The sequence below is a fragment of the Syngnathus leptorhynchus genome, chromosome 22 (assembly GCF_054491065.1).
Source record: "Syngnathus leptorhynchus isolate UIUO chromosome 22, UIUO_Slep, whole genome shotgun sequence".
Taxonomy (NCBI): domain Eukaryota; kingdom Metazoa; phylum Chordata; class Actinopteri; order Syngnathiformes; family Syngnathidae; genus Syngnathus; species Syngnathus leptorhynchus.
This window is the reverse complement of record NC_141216.1, coordinates 3,321,312-3,340,979: the sequence shown is the minus strand read 5'-3', so window position 1 is coordinate 3,340,979 and position 19,668 is coordinate 3,321,312. Positions and strand designations below refer to the sequence as shown.

The following is a 19,668-nucleotide window of genomic DNA, read 5'->3' as shown; positions in this document are numbered from 1 at the left end:
TTCGTTTTTCCTCCGGCAAAACGTCACCGTCGGCTCATCTGGCCGCACATCTGGAGGGCATAATTGTGCTTTAATCCCGCTTTAAGCAACGCACCGGTAGCAGCTATCAAGTCCGAGTCGACGGGACAGATGTTGAGGGACTTGATTCTCATGGAAAAAAAACAACATATCAATGTGGAGATTTACAGTAGGTTTTTTTTTTTCCTTCTAGATTCCCTGATTGGTGTGTGCGTGCATGTTTGTGTACTTTATTAGTTCCTTGAAATAGATGAGACAATTCCACTTAACATAAAAATGACTTCACAGTCAGCATGAGTGTGTGTGCGTGCCGATGTCTGCGGTGCTCCTGCAGCCTCAGGTGAGATTTACGAGGTGTTAAGAGAGCTCGCCTGCAAGGGCGGGGGTCCGGGGGGGGAGGGGTTCCGTGAGGCCGGCACTCATGAGTACGCTGCGCCCCTTCAAAGGCGCCTCAACCCCCAAAACTTTCAAATGTGTGCCATCACCCGCACACCCCCCGCCCCTCCCTTCCAATCGCACCTTCTCAAATGTCCGCCCACCCGCCGCACCATCGTCCACCATTTTGTTTACCCGCTTGGCAGCATTAAAGCAGTCTTCCACCTAAAGCGTCTCCACTCAACAAGATATTGACTCCAGGCTAAAAAAAAAAAAAAAAAGGAAACAAGTGCAAAGTCTCGGTAATTGCTCTCGGTGCGTCTCATGTTGTTGTGAAACGAGCAGAACGTTTATGAGTTGTAACAGGACGTTCTGTACTCGCATGCGGGTCCAGCGCTATGCATAACACTCGCAGCCTCTGGGACATCTGACGCTGTTCCTCAAACACAAGCTTGTTATTTTTATTAGATAAAGGAAATCAGGGTACAATAGGTGGGACTCGAAATCAACTTTATAAGTCACATAAAAGGATCATGGAAAACGTTTAATTGCACACGGGGGCTTAATTTTTTTTCTTGCGCTACTGTTCAGTGACTCTTTTTTATTTAATTTTACGGAGCCAAAATTGATGGGGATGTTTGCAAAAAACAAAAAAAAAAGACTCCTGCAGAGTTTCACAACAACATTCCCATATAAGAGTCTCAACAGCAAAATATTGATTTGTTTATTTCCCTTCAGCTGCTCACTTAGGATACTTGTTGATTTGAGTGGCGGCCAACCCGCCGGTAATCCTGCTAAAAGCTTGCTGCCGCGTTTTTAAGTCAATATTGACATTCTTGTCCCGATTTCAAATGCAAATATCTCCTAGGGCCGTCCTAAAGTACACCCAGCTGCTCCAGAGCGCACGTCAATTTCAAGTTGGTGTTTGTAATATTTTTAGTTTGGCGACTCGGGTGAATTGCTTTTGCTTGAACCTTAACATAACAGGGATGAGTGAAGCTAAAAGCCACCAGCGGCTTCATCCCCTTTTAGAAGTAGAAAAGTCAAGTAATGTGCTAGTAGACACAATCAAATGTGTGAAAAATTCCCAATATATTCATCCCCTTTTAGAAGTAGAAAAGTCAAGTAATGTGCTAGCAGACACAATCAAATGTGTGAAAAATTCCCAATATATAAGATTTCGTAAATGGTGGCCATTAGCGTTTTTGCTAGTATGATGTCGCACGAAAAGGCCTTGTTAGCGACATCCGCGATGCCTCAATGGGCATAACCCCCCGCTGGGGATCTGGCCTGAGCGATATCATTCCGGCTAACAAGCAGCCGCCCCGCTGTCCGCAGCTCATTGATCACCGCCGACTCGGCGGACATTTGCTCGCCGAGTTAGGATTGAACATATCAGGGGCAGGAAAATGCAGCGTGACTTTTGACCGTCGCAGCTGTTGATCGGCGCTCGTGGGTATTTGCAGCTGTCGAGTACAAGGAAGCCTCCAATTTTTGGCGGCTTGACGAGAAGACCACTTGGATTGTCCTGTGGTATTTCCGCTTCTGCTTCCTCTGAGTTTCTTGAGGCTCCTTGAGGAGAACGCTGCTTCGGAACTTCATTGAAATCTGCGTTGTTCGGTCCACGCTAATTTCTGTCAGCGTATCTATGGCGTTTCCCCTTATACGTTAGCCTTGGCGTTGGGGTCAAGCGGACGCTCGTCTGCGCTTTCTCCCGTCCGTCAGCTCGTAAATGTCACGGCGGGGACGGACGCAACGCTCCGAGAGGACTTTTATCCGGCCCCGCGGGATTTCGCGACTTGCACCGGTCTGCTTTCTTTCAGCAGTTCAAGTGCTGGATTGATTGATTGCGAGATAGCGAGCACAAAGGTTTATTAGGAAATAGTCCAAATGTAATGATGTGGATTATGAGAGCCCACCCACAACATCTGCCTCGCCCGCCTGCCACTGTATTTGTTTGAAGAGTTAATTACGCGCGCACAGACATAAGCAGTCCCCGCACAATCGTTTATGAGGCGAGCCGCGGGGCTTCTACTTCCTGCGTTTACCACCCCAACCCCCCCCCCCCCCACACACACACACACACACACGTTTCCTCACCATCAACGACATTTTAATCTTTATTTCAAAACTGGCCATTCCTGGCAGGGATATCTCCCGCTTTTCCATTTTCCAACGTAAAGTCGGCAAAAATGACTCACCTTTCACGGCACATTTCACGGGCCAAAAATTAAATGTCTTGTTTGTATTTCTTTCTGATCATCCCTCCCGCCCCTCCCGCCTGAAATACATTTTAAATAGACACAAAAAAAACAGCTTAAGGCCATTGACTAACGTGACCAAATGTAACGTGATGGCTTTTAATGTAGGCTAATGCGCTACGCTAGCCAGCCAGCCAGCCTCTGCTCGCCCGCTTTTAGCCTTCAACCGCTCTTGAACGGCATCTTTTATTCTTTTAGCTCTTCTATAGCACAAAAGTCTGAATTTCGGGCTCCTTTCTTTGCTCTTTTATTGTGAAATATATCTCGTCCCGTCTTTAATCAGCCGCTAGCGTCCGCTTGTTTGATGAGGTTCTCGCTTCTTGTGTCACATCATTTGTTCTTCTTTTTCTTCTTCTGCTTGAATTCTTTGGCGGTTCTTGATTGCTTTTTTTTTCAAAGACTCTCGATTGTCCACGCATGTGATTGGTTGCGTGACGTATCGATTTTTTTCAAAACGCAGTCTGAACTTTCATCTAAGCTCACCTTTAAAGTCTTTTTTCATTACCAAATCCATCCTGAAAATAAGTCTATTCTGCTTTTCCCTCGTTAGCCGCAGACACTGGTTCCAACTTCCCGCCGCCGTGAGCCCATTGGCCGATACCGGTACATACCCCCGACACACCCACTCCCCCCCCAAAAAAGGCTTGCTGGCACGAGCTGCGAGCTGGCCCGTGTGACTGGGCAATTAGTGGCTTGGATGTCTGTTGTGAGAGCGTCGTGCCCGCCCATACACACATTAGACATCAGCAGCGAGCGTTGCCAGGCGCAAGCAGTCGTGTTGACATGACCGGAAAGATGAAACGAGATCAGAGTGTCAAGATTTCACAATTATAGTGATCAAAATGATGGCACTTGTCAGGATGGTTGTGTTTGGCACAGCGCTACGTGCACTGATTGGCTATGTGAGTTGACAAAAAATGTCATTTGGTGGCTCAGGATGAACAAATGGAATCCAACAAAGCTGCGCCTATTCATTATTTCACCAGTTGGGATTGCTTTCTGACCAGCTTCTTGTATTGGCGGAAAAGTATCATTTTGCTTTTTGCGCACTTCCCGTAATCCTCAAGAAAATATTCCAGTTTTGCCCAAAATTTCTGGTCTTAATTTCGCTTGTCAGCAGAAATTTTGCATCCCTAGTGGCCTTTCCCATTTGCTTCAGTAAACGCAGACGAGATGATGCCCTGCGGGACGCCTCAATCCGGCCTTTTGGCTTTGACTCATGAGGCGACTAACGAGATAGCCGCCACACAATATGATTAGGAGGGGTCGCGCAGGGGACGCGTGCGTGCTCGCTTTAGTAGCGGGAGGCGGGACAACTCGGGCCCTTTCTCCGCAGTTGCCTTCGGGGTGACGCTAATGTCTCCCGTCTTGATGCGGGCCCTCCACGTCTGCTCACGTTAGAGGCCGCTCCGTCTACCCCCTGTAGAAGGCACGCTGGCTGCTAGCCAGGTTAGCGATTTCGAGTTCGTGCGGCGGCACCGAAGCCCGCAGTGCCACCAGAGTGAGTCACGGAGCTGATGATGCTAACGCGCTAGTGCATCGATTGCCCGCTTTGACGGCACCGTAAGTGCATTCAGTCATGGGGGGGTTATATTGCAGGTGTCAAACTCGAGGCCAGCGGGCCACATCTGACCCATCGATCATTTTCTAACAAAGCTTGCCACAAGGTTTCCATTGACGTCAGTTCAGAACTAGCAAGTAATCAAGTACAAATACTTCATTGTTGTAAATAAATTCAAGACGATTCAAGACCTTTCTGTATGCGATGCGATTCAAAAACACATTTTCACATAGATCGGCCAATGATGATCGGTCACCGATTAATCGGAATTTCCCTACACGCACTGCGTATAGCCTCTGTGGATTGGCTGACCCAGAATGTCTTGCTCTCATGTTCTGTCAAGAGCACTCACGTGCACCAATGCAGTGTGAGGACACACACACACACACACACACACACACACACACACACTCTTACTGTACTGGTGTTTACCGTCTGGGAGAGGCAGCCCATATAGAAATGTGGCTATATGCCCCCTCTCGCCTGTTATCTTTCTCCTCCTCCGCCAACGTCTATCTTTCTCGTTTATCTCTGCTGCCCGATTGGACGATTATACCCGCGACCTGCGATTGGATGAAATCCACCCTCGAGTCTGTGCTATGGTTTTATGGCCTGAACTCTCCAGGGCTTTCCACTTTACTGATAAATATAAAAATCCCGCAAGTGAAGGTGGGAATTTGTAAATCATTAAGATTTTTCTTTTGTGCATGTCTTGAAATATGTGTTTGGATAGTGTCATTCAATATTTTGTAATACGTGTGAAGCGGTAGAAAATGAGTCGGGCCTGGGTTACTTGCTGTTAGCTGCGCCTTGCTGGAGCTTGGATCCTGTCGACCCACATGCCGCCACACTTGTCGTTAACCATTGATGCTATCGGCTGATGATTAATGACATTCGTTTGAACCTGATGATCACTGCGATGAGTGAGCATGGGCGTGTCAGACGTCTCCGATGTCACGCTCCCCAATGTCGCGGCGCCTTTGTCTCCAGGCGTCTCAAGTTGCTCAACTTGCTGTGACAAAAGCGCATGCTAAGCGTCAAGGAAGAACATTCGGATATCTTCACAGGCCTGGCATGATAATTACTAGACCGATGGCGTTTGATCAATAAAATGGACTCAATTGTTAGTTTCCAGATAAACTCTGCTTGTTTACATTCAGCCGCATCCTAAAAAAATCTGGGGCGATCCTATATATCACTACACTTCAATGTGGTGTCCCTCAAGGATCAGTGATCAGTACGCTTACTTTCTGAAACTGCCAACACTTTTTAGGTTTCTTTCCATCAGTAGCCATGTCAGCTTGATCCGACATGAATTTGTCATGCTAATGGAAGTTGATTTTTTTTTTATGAGCGCTAGCCTCGGCGTGACCCTCTGGCAAAGCCGGAACGTCCAAAATGGGCTGCGAGGTTGCTTTCGAAAAGTGTCTACACGGGCCTCACAAAAAGCAACACAGATGGTGTTATGAATGCCAAGTGGTGTTCTCTCTACCCCGCTTTTGTACACGTACGCATGCATACGTGGTGTAGAGTGCACATGTAATGCGCCGGGGTCAAAGTCGTGGATAAATATTTAGCATTCCTTGGGTCCGGCGGAACCTTGCGTGGCCTCGGAGAGCCGGCCCGCCCCGCCCCCCACCCTGCACTCATCCGCGCATCAGTGCTCCCTGCGCCGAGTTTACGCCTGTGCACTTGACTCAACGCTTGCGCTGATCTGAGCCTAAAAGGCACAGCCAGTTTATTTATACAGCAGCGTTTGTACGCAAGGCGAACGGGCCACACTAACCGCACAATGCTCCCGTTGAGGGCTGAAGGGGATGAATGTGGGAAGGTTAACCAATTCAACTGAATCTTCACCCTGATCCTTCCTTCCTCTCCTTCTGCTGTTTCTTATCAGCCTTGCTCTTAGTCTCCAGTCCTGAGAAGTCCTTGATGTGTTCTGACACCAGAGGGTCTCAGGGGGTCGACGACTCTGTTGTGCTTTTGGACATGCACGTGTAAGGCACATGTACAATGTGTGTGTGCATATACAGTATGTGAGCGTGTGGCTGAGATGAAAACTAATCAGATCCAGGACCACACACATGCTCGCAAGGATCCGGCGAGGGGCACCGGGGCCCCTGGCCCTCGGGTGCCCCGGCCCAAGTCTCTGCCAAGAAAATCACCTTCCAGTCCATTGCCTCCACCCTTCTGAACGCCTACACATACACACACCTCTCCCTCCCACGCCACTTTCTCATCTTTCATAGATTTTTCTGGATCCGCTCAGGGGAAAAAAAAATTGCGAGGGGGCGCACGGGGGCCTCACGAGGCTTTCCCGTGTGTCCCCCCCCCCCCCCTCATGTGTCATGACCATGCTGGTGTGTGCAGGGTGTTTGTGGTTTCTTTACAATATTTTTTTTTATAGCTCATTACAGAGGTGCGTGTGCGTGTGTACGTGTGTACGTGTGTACGTGTGTACCGCCATCTTGACACGCGTATCTCCATTCATGGAGAGTAGTGCTCCTCAAATAGTTTGTGTGTATGTGTGTCAAGGAACATGTTAATTAGGATGCAATGTTTCACAGAGGTGTACTTATTACAATTGTATCTATAAAATATACTATTATATATGATTCCACGCAAACACCGGTGTCGTTTGGACCATTGTTTTGAGACGTGTTCAAAAGGAAATTATGAACTGGGAAATTTTGCCCCTCTTTCTCTTTGTTGCTCAAACGTCCTCGCCCCAAATTAAACGTTTGACACTTCCAGCGGCAGCCAGTGTGACTTATGACAAAGTCCCTTGACAGCCATTAGGCTTTAGAGACATGAAACTTGATCTTTGGGCTTTTAACTGGAGGGGGCGCGAACAACTAACCCCCAGACACCCCCCCTGGGGTCTGATGAGTGGTATAAATATAGGGCCACATGTAAAAACAAAAAATCAGATTTGATTTCTCTAGTGTTTTTCAAATGTACTTGTTGCCATGAGAAATGATTGGAGGAGTTCCTAAATAGAGCCACTAAATGGCTGAGTTGGCAAGTGTGTTTGTAAACACTCGCCCCGCTGTCCGTCCTCAGCGCCTTAAACTTGGAAAACAGCTAGAAACATCCGTTTAGAACTAAAAAAAAAAAAAAAAAAAATCATCCTGCCAAATGAAGTACAAAGAATCGTACGAATCTCTTGAGTTGAAACACGAAGCCAAGCTGTCAAGTCGTAAAGTGTCAGAGTTGCTTCTCGTAATTAGCTCGCTCGCTCGTGCTAACTTTGAAGTATTTGGAGAATGTGTGTCAGCGTGCGCAATTAGATGCTGAAGCCTGCTGCGGGGACAATGCCTTTTTTTTTTTTTTTTGTACGGCCAATTAACCGAAAAACGTCAAGGGGAGAAGCCCCCGCGGCGTGTGGGAAAGTGAATGAAATTCCATCGCAACGCACTCGCATTGTTTCCACTTTTATGTATTTCATTCTTTATTTCGGTCAAAGGTAAGCATATGATTAATTTGCGTCACAATTAGCCTGTCACTGCGCTGTATTCTAATATTGTAAACAGATGTGGTCAACACATTTATCTTCATTAAATATGACGCCATGTGCTCCACACAAATCCGTAGCACACTTTCAAATGGAGATGAGCACAAAAACATCTGCGCGTCTTCAAATCTCTCTCGGTTTTGCCTTCATCCCCGGAGTTCTCCTTTCAACGTTTCCTTTCATGCCCTCACCCGCAATGAGTTTTTATCTTCATTTCACCTCGGCACGTGTGAGCGTTCGCCTCTTCGTCCGTTATCTCGTGGCCAAACTTTTGTCTCGTTTGACCTTGGAGCGGACGAGTAGGAATGGTGACTTCAGGGAAAGACGTTCAAGGACTCCCTACTTGCGCTGGAAAGTAAAAATTCTTCCAAAAATGAGCAAGGGGAGTTTTTCCAGAAAAATAGACAACCATTTTTGGGGTTTTTTTGGGCTTCAGTTGACGTAATAATAAATCTGAGTGGACAAAAAAAAAAAAAAAGGCTCCACGTGTACCATTCAGCCAAGTGAATCGCAATGACGTAAAGAGAATTGACTGAAATAAATGACAATTTAATTGGAACAAATTTAGCTTGTAAATGTAGGTCAGTGCTACTGTCTGTTTCATTCCATTAAGAGTGGCGCTAGCATGCTACTAGCTACCATCTTGAGTTAATCATGGATATCCAAAATCCATTCTATTCAAAGATACATTTTCTTTGAAAGAAATGCCCGCCATGCCCTCTTTGCCCTCACCCCCTGCCTTTTTGTTAGCCATGACCAAATGAGAACATTAGCTCATCTATTCTGCACGAATTTCTTTCACTCATGCAAGAACAAAGACGCCTGTCCGCCGTCCTCCCGCTCTCCCGTGGCGATAAGTGGCCGATTGTTACGGCGTAAACAAACACTAGCGCGTCGCGGCGCTTTGTGCCACGCGAAACGCTCTTTAGTATGGAGCTTCTCTCGTTTCATCCAACTTATCATAACATATTTCAATAGAGTGTAAAGAATAAAAGAGTTTGTGTGTCATGTGACTTTTGGTATGTGCCACTTGGCCGGCGGACAGCAGTATCGTACCGTCTGTCATAATACCGTTGATTGTTTCACAATCACAGAGTGATTTGGACGATGACTCCGATTGATGTCAAGTTGCGTCACACTAGTGTGTCATTAAACGAGTTGAACAAAAGGTTGGCACAAATTGAAACCGACTCGGGCGACATCTGTACACTCATTGTCAGCGCGTGGGCCGAGTGTCAGCTTCAATATAACTACGACAGTTAAACGTGGTGTTCCTCAGGGATCAATGATTGGTCCACTTCTTTTTGCATGCATACATACATCACTTATGTCGTGCAATTTCGTACCGGATTTAACAAACCATTACTGAGAACACACTTCATTCATTATAATTGGTTGATGTTTGTCTTGTACCTTTTCTTCTTTTCTTCTTTCTGTTCTTTTCTTTTTTCCTGTTTTCGTGCTACGTTGCTGTCATGTAATCCCTGTTTTGCATTTCGTGAATTTACATTTTTCGGGTGACACGCAAAGTAATAATAATTAGTATTAATGTGAACGTGTTCTGTCGTCTTGCAGGCTGGATCGCCCTTCCCCCTCCACGACTTTGAGGCCGAACTTCAACACCAACAGCAACCTCCGAGGTCATTCGTCAAGGCCCGAGGTCGTTCGTACCGCACGCCACGAGGGGACTGTTCCCTCAGGGGACCACCGCCTCCCCTTCCCCCTCCCCACCCCCTCAACTTGAAACCCCAGAGCCCGGACCCTGCGATCTTCCGGCGATCGACCCCTCCCGAGTCTCGAATGTCAAGCGTGCATCCGAGGGCGGGGCTTGCCTCAGTCTCTCGTGATTGGCTGCTGGATGGAATTGAGGTGAATGGAACATATGCCCGAGGAGCAAGAGCCTAACCCACTCGAGGGCGAAGAGAAACGGTGAGTTGAACGCATTCTGCACCGGTATATCCGGTCGGGCCGGTCCAAACGCAAAGAGACACAATGTTTTGTGATCAATAAAAACCCCGGCATGAATACATTCTGTGCATGATTAAATATAAATATGAACTTCCGTGTAGACAAAAGGTGTGGATGCTCCTGTTTGAACGGCTGCCAAGGACATTTTGTTTTTTAACAATTGTATTTTGTCATTTTATAAAAATGAAACGTGCTTTTTAGAAGTAACTTTGATGAGGTGAGATCACTTCGCTTGTGCACATCTGTGTTTGTGCGTGTGGGTTCTCGTGCAAGTCGCACACGTGTAAACAAGCTTGAGGTTTTTCTTCCCGCGAGGATGTCCTGTCACGACGCGCTAATAAGCATTGTTATGCGTCTCCTTCGCTACGGATTGTGTGACTGATTACATCATGGCTGCTTTGTGCGCCAAGGGGGCTTGAATATCCAGTCGGGCCATGAGCGGCGTTCGCTCCAGGCGAGCGACTGTCAGCCTTGAATAAAGGTGGCATAATTAAACGGGAAAGAGGATCTGGACATGGTCCCTGGGTGAAAATCATTCTCCTCAGTGTGGTGATCGCAATTACCTGGTCAAAGAGGCAATTTTGACCTCCGCTGCCAGTGGCCATATTCCTTATCGACTCACTCAAAGCTATTCAGTAGTAAATATTCTGCCACTCCGCTTTGGGAAAATAGCTTCTAGAAATAAAATGAAGACCGTAAGAAAATTGTCGTTATGTGGGTATTGAAACTTGCTTTGGTGCTGTTGCGTGACATCTCTGCCATAGAAAATGTGTACATTAAATTGGTTGACAAGAGCGGCATTATACTTTGGATGTCACGCACCCCTCCCAGCATCAGTGACGGTCACATGTCTCGGGTCATGATCGTGTTGATTTCGTTTACTTGGCCCGCTTTTCAAAACATCCACAAAACTGCATGATCCATTGCTCTCAGGCATTTTTAAAATAATCAATACTCTGTTCCTCTCTTGTACTTTTCACCCCAATCACATGAGGGGTAAAGCTATAAATATATATACATATACATATTTTGCAAATTTCCACCTATTATATAAAGTTCCCTCTCATCAAATGTAGTCACTCCTCGGGTCAGGTGGAAAAGGGCGAGCCCAAGCCAATCAAGAGCCGGCATTGGCGGAGCTTAGTGGGAAGCTGCGCAGGGGTGTGTTTTGATGAGCAAGTTAAACTTAGACCAGACAGCGCTACGGTTGCATGGAGGAAATAATCCGGCGCTCCACTCAGACATCGGATTGATTTGTATATTTTGGTTTTTGGATTATTTTTTTTTGGGGACATGCACATTTTTTCACCGTGCTGTGTCACCAGGTGAGAACTTCAATATTGTTCTTTAAAATCTGCACATCTGCCGTCACACACTGCTGTGTGTGTGTGTGTGTGTGTGTGTGTGTGTGTGTGTGTGTGTGTGTGTGTGTGTGTGTGTGTGTGTGTGTGTGTGTGTGTGTGTGTGTGTGTGTGTGTGTGTGTGTGTGTGTGTGTGTGTGTGTGTGTGTGTGTGTGTGTGTGTGTGTGTGTGTGTGTGTGTGTGTGTGTGTGTGTGTGTGTTAGTTCAGGTTACTTGGAGAAGACACGTGAGCAATATCGGGCATATTCCAGTGCCGTGTTACAGCTGCACCTCATGACATTTGGCGTTTGCAAAGCGCCGCCGTGACTCGACTTGCGACCACGACGCACATTCCGCTGGCAACGCTTTTGCTAGTGCAGGCCCGTTCATGTTAGTCTTCAACAAGAATTTGCTGTGCCCCAAACAAAAACAGCGTCGGGAGTTTCAAACAGAAGCCGACGCACAGACAAAAACAAACCAGCAAAAAAAAAAAAATAATACAAGCACATGGCAAACAAAACGACCCCCGCCGCCGTTGTCGGGTCACATGACCGCAGATTGCTCAAGGACACTCCCGGGATTGCAGTCGCCTTCCGTCATCGCTCGTCGACTTGATTTTTAAGCTCACGCCGTTCCAACTTGAGTGCCAAGAGGGGCAAAACTGGTTCCCGCAGATGTTTGCCTTTGTGGAAAACTTCACAAGTGATTGAAGATGTCATGCTTGGTGTGTGCGCTTGTTGCTATCGACAAGATGGTAGTAAAAGTGAATGGCTACTTTTAATAATCTTCCATTTTTCGATGTAAACAAAAGCGGCCATGTTGAAGCTGAGGCTTGTTTTGAAGTGTGCCGCAGCGACCCTAAGCTCATGTTTGGCTAGCGGGCCGTGTTTATATTTCCATGGCGGCTATTTTGGGCTTAGGTGCTCTCGAAGGCTTTACGTCCTCATAAAAACACACTTTGGGTTTTGCTGCTATGTGGGGACGTGGCAAGTCTGGCCACTAGATGGCGCTTTGGAATATCTTTGCATATGACTCGATTCACCTTTTGGGGGTCTTTACTGTTTGTGTTGCCTTTTGACACTCGAGACATTCGAAATGTCTTCAGTGTCACGTTGCCGTCACTTTGGAAGTCGGCGACAAATCAAATAGTTGTTCGGAGCTTTTGCCAGCTCCGAACGGTCGGGCCTGCATTCCCCGCATTGGTCCGATAATGCTAAATGCCAACTAAAATATCCTTAAAAGGAAAGCCAAAGTGAGACATCATTTGATGGCTTTTGGTTTGAATCCAAGCGGCAACTCTTAAACGCTAATCACCTCGTTTCCTTGACAGTGTTGACTGACGTATCAGAAGAAGAAAAAAATTCTTTCGAAGTCGAACAGAAGCCAACGTGACACCATCTAGAAATGTCACGGACATTTATGGCTCACGATAAGACGCAAAGCGTTTCTCTCGGAGTGGCGTCACAAACTGGGACTCTCTTTCCCCTCCACCGAGCCGCCGTTAAACGACCTTGATGTGACGGCAAGACGACGGATTCCGAGAGCCGAGCGACTCCGGGGATTGAGAATCGCTTCCATCTCTGACGCATACTGATCCTCCTCTGAGGCTTTTGTCACAAACGCTTTTTTCCCCCTGTCCTCCTCCATCTGCGCTCGCTTTGCTTCTCTGCCAGAATTTACCTCTGAATTTGACTTGGCGTCTTGCGCACGCCGACAACTCGGAGCTCCTTTTATCGGAATTCCCGCTACGTCCCCGCGCTCTGCTACTAATGGATTTATTTGTTTTGACACAGAGGTGATAACAAAACAAAACAAAATAAAACAAAAGAGCCAAAAAGGCTCTGCTAGCTTGCTAGCTATGCAAGAAAAAACGTGCAATTGTGTGCCCGCCTTGGCCACTAGAGGGCAATGTAAACAAAATGTACAAATTTATTGTCATTGATTGACTTTCTCTCACTCGCCCAGGTGGCTCAATGGCCCGAAGAGGAAGAGGAAGAACAGTCAATGTTCGGTTAAGAGTATGACGGGTGAGTAAGCTGCGTGACTCTTTTTTTTTTTTCCATGTCCATACTTTCCCCGAATATCAAGACTCACTTAATCCTACCTGGCAAAGGGCCGTCTGGATGACCTTGATTGTATAAAAAAAAAAAAAAAAAAAAAAAAATTCCACTGTAGTCTTGGAGAGCATAATGAAGGTGCCTCAAGGCATGCTGGGAAATGTTCTAACCTTGATTTACCCCTGATGGAAGCCGCTTCATCTCTGTCAAGGATGTACTCGCTGCAAGTCTGCTAAGTTTTCCAGTTTTCCGAACGCACACACTGGCGCCCTGATCTGCACCCTGTTTTCCTTTTTTTTTTTTTTTTCTCCCCTCAACTCCCCCTGCCGCGATGATGATTATCTGAGGTCTTTGTTGACTTTACTCCCGATTCGTTCTCGTCCGCTTCTTCTCGGCTTTATTTGTGATTATTATTATTTTCTTTTCTCTCGCTCCCCGAGGGCTTCCAGTGTAATTTTCTCCTCTCTGTTTTTGTATCCGCAACGCTTTCCCAATCCGTCGTATCATATGTTACCTCGGTTTGTTTGCCTTTTATTTTTCCCTTTCGTGACGCACTATGGATTATTTGTGTTTTCTCTCGCTCCGTCAGGGTACATCCCCAGCTACCTGGAGAAGGATGAGCCATGCGTGGTGTGCGGCGACAAAGCCACAGGCTACCACTACCGCTGCATTACCTGCGAGGGCTGCAAGGTAGGCCCGTACCACCACAACGTCCCCCCCGGGCTGAGAAATATAACACCTCGCGCTCCCCTTGCAGGGTTTCTTCCGCAGAACCATCCAGAAGAACTTGCACCCCGCCTACTCGTGCAAGTATGAAGGCTGCTGCATCATCGACAAGATCACGCGCAACCAGTGTCAGCTGTGTCGCTTCAAGAAATGCATCGCTGTGGGCATGGCCATGGACCGTCAGTCTTCATCGTCGTCTTTATCTTCTGGATTCGCGGTACCTTGAACCCGTGTAAACGCAAACGCGTCGCCGTCTTCTCGCAGTGGTGCTGGACGACTCCAAGAGGGTGGCCAAGCGCCGTCTGATCGAGGAAAACCGGGAGCGCCGCAAGAAGGAGGAGATGGTCAAGACGCTGCAGAACCGGCCCGAGCCCAGCGGCTCCGAGTGGGAGCTGATCCACATGGTGACCGAGGCTCACCGGCACACCAACGCTCAGGGTGCCCAGTGGAAGCAGAAGCGCAAATTCCTGGTAGGAAAGCCTCGTCACAATACTTAAAGTCCACGTGTCTGTAAAAGTGGGCCGAGAGGGGGGGGCGGGGGGGTTGCCGTCAGTGAATTAATCTCGCCGCTTCCCTGGAATGTGAAGCCGAGGCCCTCGGAGATGAGCGCGCAAGCTGTTCTTCGCTCGGCGGGATAAACAAACGGCAAGAACAAAAAAAAGAGCGAGCTGGCGTCCCATCTTGACTTCATCTCCTCGCAGTCTTTCTTCACGCTAATCCTCCTGGGCTACTAATTCCTCTCACTTTTCCTCCTTTAATCGCTTCCCACTCTCCTCTCTTTCCCAAAGCGACGTTCCCGTTTGTTTTTCCCTCCTCGCGCAGGACTGGGCAAATTCTCCTTTGCTCGGGTGTCTCTGACATCACGCCACTATGGCCAGCCCAAGCCGACATTTCACCCGCTAGGGTGGACCGGCGGGAGGCGTAAGATAGCCTTGGGTTGGCAGCTGTTGCTAGGCAACAAGAAAGAAGGAGATGTGTGTTATTCCACTTTGAAGGATCCCGCTGACGCGGTTTGTTTACGCTTGCTCCCGCCCAGCCGGACAAAATCGGCCAGTCGCCGGTGGCGCCCACGTCGGACGGCGACAAGGTGGACCTGGAGGCCTTCGGCGAGTTCACCAAGATCATCACCCCCGCCATCACGCGAGTGGTCGACTTTGCCAAAAAACTGCACATGTTCTCCGAGGTGAGCCCTTCCCGCCCGCCCGCACGTAAACGGAATCGCCGCTACGTGGATTCCGTTGCCAACATTCTCCGTCGCCAGCTGCCCTGCGAGGACCAGATCATCCTGCTGAAGGGCTGCTGCATGGAGATCATGTCGCTGCGGGCGGCCATGCGCTACGACCCCGAGAGCGAGACGCTGACGCTGAGCGGCGAGATGGCGGTCAAGCGCGAGCAGCTCAAGAACGGCGGGCTGGGCGTGGTGTCGGACGCCATCTTCGACCTGGGCAAGAGTCTGGCGCAGTTCAACCTGGACGACAGCGAGGTGGCGCTGCTGCAGGCCGTCCTGCTCATGAGCTCAGGTTGGAGGCGCTTTTTTGAATTTTTGTCTTTTGGTCACACGGCAAAGCGAGTGACCGCCGCTCGCGTCTCCTCCGCTCCCGTCAGACCGCTCGGGCCTGACGTGCGTGGACAAGATCGAGAAGTGCCAGGAGACCTACCTGCTGGCCTTCGAGCACTACATCAACTACCGCAAGCACAACATTCCTCACTTCTGGCCAAAGCTGCTGATGAAGGTGACCGACCTGCGTATGATCGGCGCCTGCCACGCCAGCCGCTTCCTGCACATGAAGGTGGAGTGTCCCAACGAGCTCTTCCCGCCGCTTTTCCTGGAGGTCTTCGAGGACCAGGAGGTGTGACGGAAACGTTGAGCCCCAGGGGGGGTAAAAAAAAAAAAAATACAAGCTTTCTGAACTGGAAAAAGAAAGTGGAGCAAAAGAGGAAATCCAGCCGTGGCGCTGGCCCTTCTGTCTGAGCATGCTGTCTGGATTGAGGCCAACACACAAACACAGCACCCGCGGGAACGGCTCCTCACAGTATTACGCTCATGGTTCTCCGTTCTCCTCAATTCCTCCAGTCAATCTGAGCCGTCCATCCCAAGCGACACCGGTGCTAACCTTCTTCAGACTACTCCCTTTTTTTCGTGTGTTGATCATGGCTCCATATCTAACTTTTTTTTTTGTTTGTTTTTTCGTAATCGGACCGGCGCCTGTGACACGCAAACACACGCACAGCCTCACCTCAGAGTAACGTGAATGCCTCATTGGCTGCCTTGCAAGGTGGCTGTTTTTGATTTTATTTGATTTTTTTTTTTTTCCTTCTTCTGTTGGGGCCCTCACCTGCGGGGCCTTTTACCGAGTCCTCCTCCAGACTTCCATACACATTTGCCTTTTTGTTTCAGTTTTTTTTTTTTCTTTCTTTCATAAACACAAACGTTAAGCGCAGGCAAAACACGCCAAGAACATGGCGAGCATTTACCTCAAAAGTGGACTCATACCCCCACTGTTTCCGGGCACTACCTCACCTCAATATACATACACACACCTCAGTGATATCGGTTGCAAAGAAATGCCACTGAAGAAGACGAGAGGGCCCCGCCATCTCGCTGGAAGACGGAGACCTTAACATCACGTTTGGAATTTCTTCTTTTCTACAAACCCCCCGGAGAAAATGCGGGACCAAGAGTTGTCTCTTTGAGATTTTCAATCCAGATGGAACACACACACACGTATACGCACACATCCAAGAAGCAGTCTAAAAGGAGAGCTTGGACGCCACACGGAGGAGCGTGAACCAGGGAGTGTCCGTTCCAATCTGGAAGCTACAAAACGTCCAATTTGTGACTCGGACGCTGGGAAACGAACAGGAGCGCTACCACCCCCCAGTACCCCCCCCCTCCATCACCACAGACCATCCTCCCCCACCGACCTCACTCAGGCTGTTGAGTTGTTGTTTTTGCACTCCTCACAACTGGTGCAAGTAAAAAATTTTAAAAAATAAAAGAGCGGCCTCTGTACGACGGAGGAGGCGGGCTCAGCAACTGTCAGTATTAGTGACCAGGTCCATCCACCGAACGAGGGTGAACCTTTTGTGGAGGTGGGAATGAGGGACCCTCCTTGTGAGACAAGGCAGTTATGAGGGTCCGTTCCGACGCCCTCAATGTTGGGACTTAAAAAAAAAAAAAAAAAAAAAAAGCCAATTCAGGTTTGGAATTCCACAAGAAGAGGGGAGAAGATTGAGTGTGTGTTTGTGTGTGTGCGCAAAAATGGCAAAGCTGCTTTTACGCAAAGGTTCTCAATCTTGTTGGGTCCAAAGGAGACATTTTGCCAAGGACACCCCCCCCCCCAGCCCCCTCATAATCAGAATGCCAATTCAACAGAAGTACCATGTCAGACAAATTAAATAATTGCTCAAAGTGAGGGTGGTCAAATTCTGACAAAAAAAAAAACAACCCAGAATTCTGTCAATGTTTTTTTTTTTTTTGTTTTTTTTTTTACTTTCAAGGAAAACTGTCATAGTTTTGTCCTGAAATGTAGTAACTTATTTTTTAAAAAGGATACACCTTGACGATTTATTGCAAATTATTTTGCGACCCCCACAAGGTACCGTACTCGGTCCCTTGAGGATCCAAGGACCCCAGTTTGAGAACCGATGTTGAAGCAGGTTTGACAAAGGCAAATATAAATGTTTCTAAATCCTTCAGAGAAAGATGAGATGACTTTTCAAAGGACTGCTGAACAAAAACAGATTTATTTTTGCTTTTCCTTGTTTTCTTGTTGCTTTTTTTGCCGCCTGGAAGGGGAAAACTAGGAGCTATCGTCACTTTCGGACCATGCATGCAGTGTAACCGCCATCCTGTCAGTGAGTGTGCGTGTGTGTATGTGTGCGTGTGTGTGTGCGCAAATGTTGTCCATCCCGTCCCCCCCCCCCCACTCAGAATCCCGCTTTTATCAGGAGTAACTTTCAACCAACAAAACAGGAAAACCTTTTTATTATTATTATTGTTTTAATTGTTGGTGTTTTTTTATGATGGAATATGTCTTTGGAAAAAAGCAACAAAACAAAAAAAAAAAATGTTGAGAAAAAAAAAATAACGGAACTGAAACACAATCTCGTCATACCTCACAAGTACAAGTGAAAAGGAGCGCCGGAGGCGGGAATCGAACGTTTTGTGAACGCTTGGAAAACAGACCGCAGTTGTGCGCTTTTTGCGCATACAAGTTACAAATCCTCCCCCCTCACTCTTCACCGCCCTCTAGTGGCGTGTTTGTGCGGAGCCTGAGGGGAGGGGGTCCACGGTGGTCTTGGGTTTTGTCATGGCAGAGTGTTTCTGGTATTGAATGTAGCTGACAGGAGTGGAGGGGGGTGGGAGCTGCACGCAACCCCCCCCCCGCCCCCCCTTCCTTCCCTCCCCACTTCCACACACCAGCAGAGAGGACGGCACAGCACACAACACACACACACACACACACACACTTGCGCTGTTGTTTGTGGGTGTTTGACAAATGTTGTCTGGTCAACACAGCCAAACCGTCCAACACATGAACTGACGTCACCTGACCCCCCCGACCCCCCCTAGCTTTTCCTTGACCACCCACCCCTTCACCCGTTATCATGCAGGCTTGTGTGTGTGTGTGTGTGTGTGTGTGTGTGTGTGTGTGTGTGTGTGTGTGTGTGTGTGTGTGTGTGTGTGTGTGTGTATGCGTGCGCGTCTGTGGCTCGACGACATGCTTCGATGTTGATTATGCAATTTCCCTCCAAAGTGAAACTCAGTTTTTTTTCAATTAAATACAATTTTTTTTTAGTCATGTCTATCGTGGTTGGACCCGTACAGAAAAAGTCAGCAGGTCATTACGACTGGATATATTGTCCAACAAAAAATGGAACCACGTATATCGAAAAATGTGTCCATTTTGTTGCCTTTTGGGTAACCACACACCCCAAGTTGACCTTTAGCCTTTAGCTGCTAAACAGGATTTTGTCAAGTCTGCGTGTGTGTGTGCCTCAGTGTACTTGATGCTCTCATCACTCAGTGGGCGGGGCCACCAAAAAAAGAGTCTTAGATATATTCCCCCCCCCCGAAAATTCCCCCTACTTCTTTGAGACATATGGGAAGCTTTAAAGTTTTCAACCCAGCGACCAAATTAATGTAAAGGAGCGCTAACGGCAAAGTAGTATTTCGTGGCACGCTAACAATCCCCAACAAAGGCACTTAACTCACAAGCACTTTGGACACGTACGAGCGTGTCGGCAAAGACGGAAAAAAAAAAAACAACCTGTGTGACGAGGCAAATGTGATTTGCGTGTTTGGGGATTTTGATTTCCAAATCAAACTTTGAAATGAGTGCAATAGCAAAGCAAATTGAAGCACTTGAATCATTGGAATCCGCCCACCTGAGAGCAGCGAGGCCACGCCCACACACGCACAAACAAATACACGCACGCACACCCAAACCACTTTTTGTGACTGGGGAACGAAAGCTGTTGAAGGATTCTCTCAGGTATAAGAACTTTTTTTTTTTTTAATAAATAATGAAACTTAGATGGACGCAAACGTTTATTCTGTTTGTCTTCATTCATCCTCATCCCTCCGTCCCGCCTCCTCGTGTCAAACATGGCCGCCGAGTCGATTGTTATTGTTGTACGTGTGCCATTCAATGTTATTTTTTCCTTTCCCGTTCAATTCTTGAGTGCATCTGGAAAGTGTTGACAGCACTTGACCTTTTTTCTATTCCAAAATTGCCAAACTTTCTGCAAAACATTTCATTCCGTTACGAAATAGACTTTAAAATGTGTGGGAAAGGGCTGTTAAGGCGTTCCTGAAGCACTTGGTTCATTTTTATGATTGAT

The 19,668-nt window shown here is 47.8% G+C and overlaps 1 protein-coding gene across 2 annotated transcripts; it reads left to right on the top strand.

The window, feature by feature from the left end:
* The first annotated feature begins 9,512 nt into the window (after nucleotides 1-9,512).
* LOC147039368 (thyroid hormone receptor alpha-B) lies at nucleotides 9,513-19,366 on the top strand. 2 transcript variants are annotated; one of them, XM_085904828.1, is made up of 8 exons: nucleotides 9,513-9,658; nucleotides 13,004-13,065; nucleotides 13,685-13,785; nucleotides 13,853-14,000; nucleotides 14,086-14,291; nucleotides 14,858-15,004; nucleotides 15,083-15,341; nucleotides 15,427-19,366. In XM_085904828.1, the coding sequence occupies exons 1-8, from the start codon at nucleotides 9,603-9,605 to the stop codon at nucleotides 15,675-15,677; spliced, it is 1,230 nt and encodes a 409-aa protein (XP_085760954.1). In that variant the 5' UTR covers nucleotides 9,513-9,602; the 3' UTR covers nucleotides 15,678-19,366. The 2 variants fall into 2 exon arrangements, with proteins under 2 accessions (XP_085760954.1, XP_085760955.1); XM_085904829.1 differs by lacking the exon at nucleotides 9,513-9,658 and adding an exon at nucleotides 9,712-11,022.
* Nucleotides 19,367-19,668: the final 302 nt, after the last annotated feature.

What these genes read in the sequence shown, in the direction of transcription:
- LOC147039368 (XM_085904828.1), top strand. Translation starts at nt 9,603, where the DNA reads ATGGAACATATGCCCGAGGAGCAAGAGCCTAACCCACTCGAGGGCGAA. An exon ending in CTCGAGGGCGAAGAGAAACG is followed by an intron (nt 9,659 to 13,003) that starts GTGAGTTGAACG and finishes TCACTCGCCCAG; the next exon opens with GTGGCTCAATGGCCCGAAGA. An exon ending in TTCGGTTAAGAGTATGACGG is followed by an intron (nt 13,066 to 13,684) that starts GTGAGTAAGCTG and finishes TCGCTCCGTCAG; the next exon opens with GGTACATCCCCAGCTACCTG.